At 48.1% G+C, this 1,291-nt stretch overlaps 1 protein-coding gene across 1 annotated transcript; it reads left to right on the top strand.

Moving 5' to 3' along the window:
- Nucleotides 1-1,003: 1,003 nt before the first annotated feature.
- Nucleotides 1,004-1,278, top strand: FMAN_09788 (uncharacterized protein; the record flags this gene model as incomplete). The annotated part of the gene is made up of 2 exons (XM_041820389.1): nt 1,004-1,060; nt 1,228-1,278. The coding sequence occupies 2 exons, from the start codon at nt 1,004-1,006 to the stop codon at nt 1,276-1,278; spliced, it is 108 nt and encodes a 35-aa protein (XP_041686274.1).
- Nucleotides 1,279-1,291: the final 13 nt, after the last annotated feature.

Here is a 1,291-nt window from a genome sequence, read left to right as displayed (position 1 = left end):
GCATCTATGCACTTGTCGGGCCTCCCGGCCATACTGGTGGGACATTACCGATCTGCTACCGCCTACCACTAGGTGAATATTGACCCGTACGGAGATGGTATTGGTCGAATGAGGTTAGTATGCCTTGTCTGACTAGTTTGCAGATTAATGCAGACAGGTACAGTGACCGTACCGCTTGGTGCAATTTTGTATACCAATCCACTCCGACTGGTWTYYCCTTGTGACTAGCCTTCTTCCGTACTAGCTGCCCAAGACTGGTAAGGCATCTTTGGATACTAGCCCACTCCGACTGGTACGCTGTGTTACTAGCCCGTGCTTTTTCCTGTACTAACTACTTCGGACCGGTAAGACATGTCCACCAATCGAAGCACTTCGCCGTACTAGGACGATTGTACTGGGTGCAAAGTACCTGTACACGACCTTATGCATACTAGTCGAATAAGAACAGTCAGAAGGAACAGACCAGCCCACAGAAATTCTCTGAGCGGTACGAATATTGTACCTGTCTATATTGATTTGCAGACTAGCCGGATAGGGCATACCAATCGCGTTCGACTAATTCGATTTCCGTACGGGTCACCACTCGACTGGTTCAGATGACGGTCCAGTATGACCAAGGGTTCGGCTGCGTTCGGTTGGTTAGTATCACGAAAGACTGTTAGCAGTAGCGAAATGGCGTCATTATGATCAGATTTCCCAGTTAGAAGTTCATTGATTGATTATCGGTAGTTCCAGATTCATTATGTACGTTAACAATGCTCTGACCTTTTTAAAGATGGGAAATGATCATCATATATCGAGTTGTACACAGTTCCATTTAAAGCCCTTCACCAATGTGGTAGTGACGCTTTGCCGGCACGCGTAGGGGCCGTATAGACGCCGACCCATACACCGTCCCGTGTCATCCGCTAGACCGACCGTCGTCGTTTCGGTCGCTACTTTTACCCATCTGGCGACGCCAATAGATTGGCATGAGAATAGCGGTAGTGTGATATCCGTAACGATGCTTACACTAGTGCCTCATATCACTCGTGGCGTGCTTAGTCCAGGTGTCGCTACCGTACGCAGAGTCTAAGTGAGTTGCAGACGCCCGCCATAAATAGGATCACGATAAGATAAGAAACGAGTGCATCCTTTTGTGGATTGTGGCTAGATCGTAAAGTCATCATTCGACGGTGGTTGAAGGATCGTTTCAAAAATCTGTTATTAGCTTACTTAAACTCATAGTCCCCCATCAGCTACGCCTTTGCTGCCGACGCCTCGGCGACCTCCGTATAGATTTAGCTATACC

This window comes from Fusarium mangiferae (genome assembly GCF_900044065.1).
Source record: "Fusarium mangiferae strain MRC7560 genome assembly, contig: FMAN_scaffold011, whole genome shotgun sequence".
In the NCBI taxonomy this organism is placed as follows: Eukaryota; Fungi; Ascomycota; class Sordariomycetes; order Hypocreales; family Nectriaceae; genus Fusarium; species Fusarium mangiferae.
This window is presented reverse-complemented; position numbering and strand designations above follow the sequence as displayed.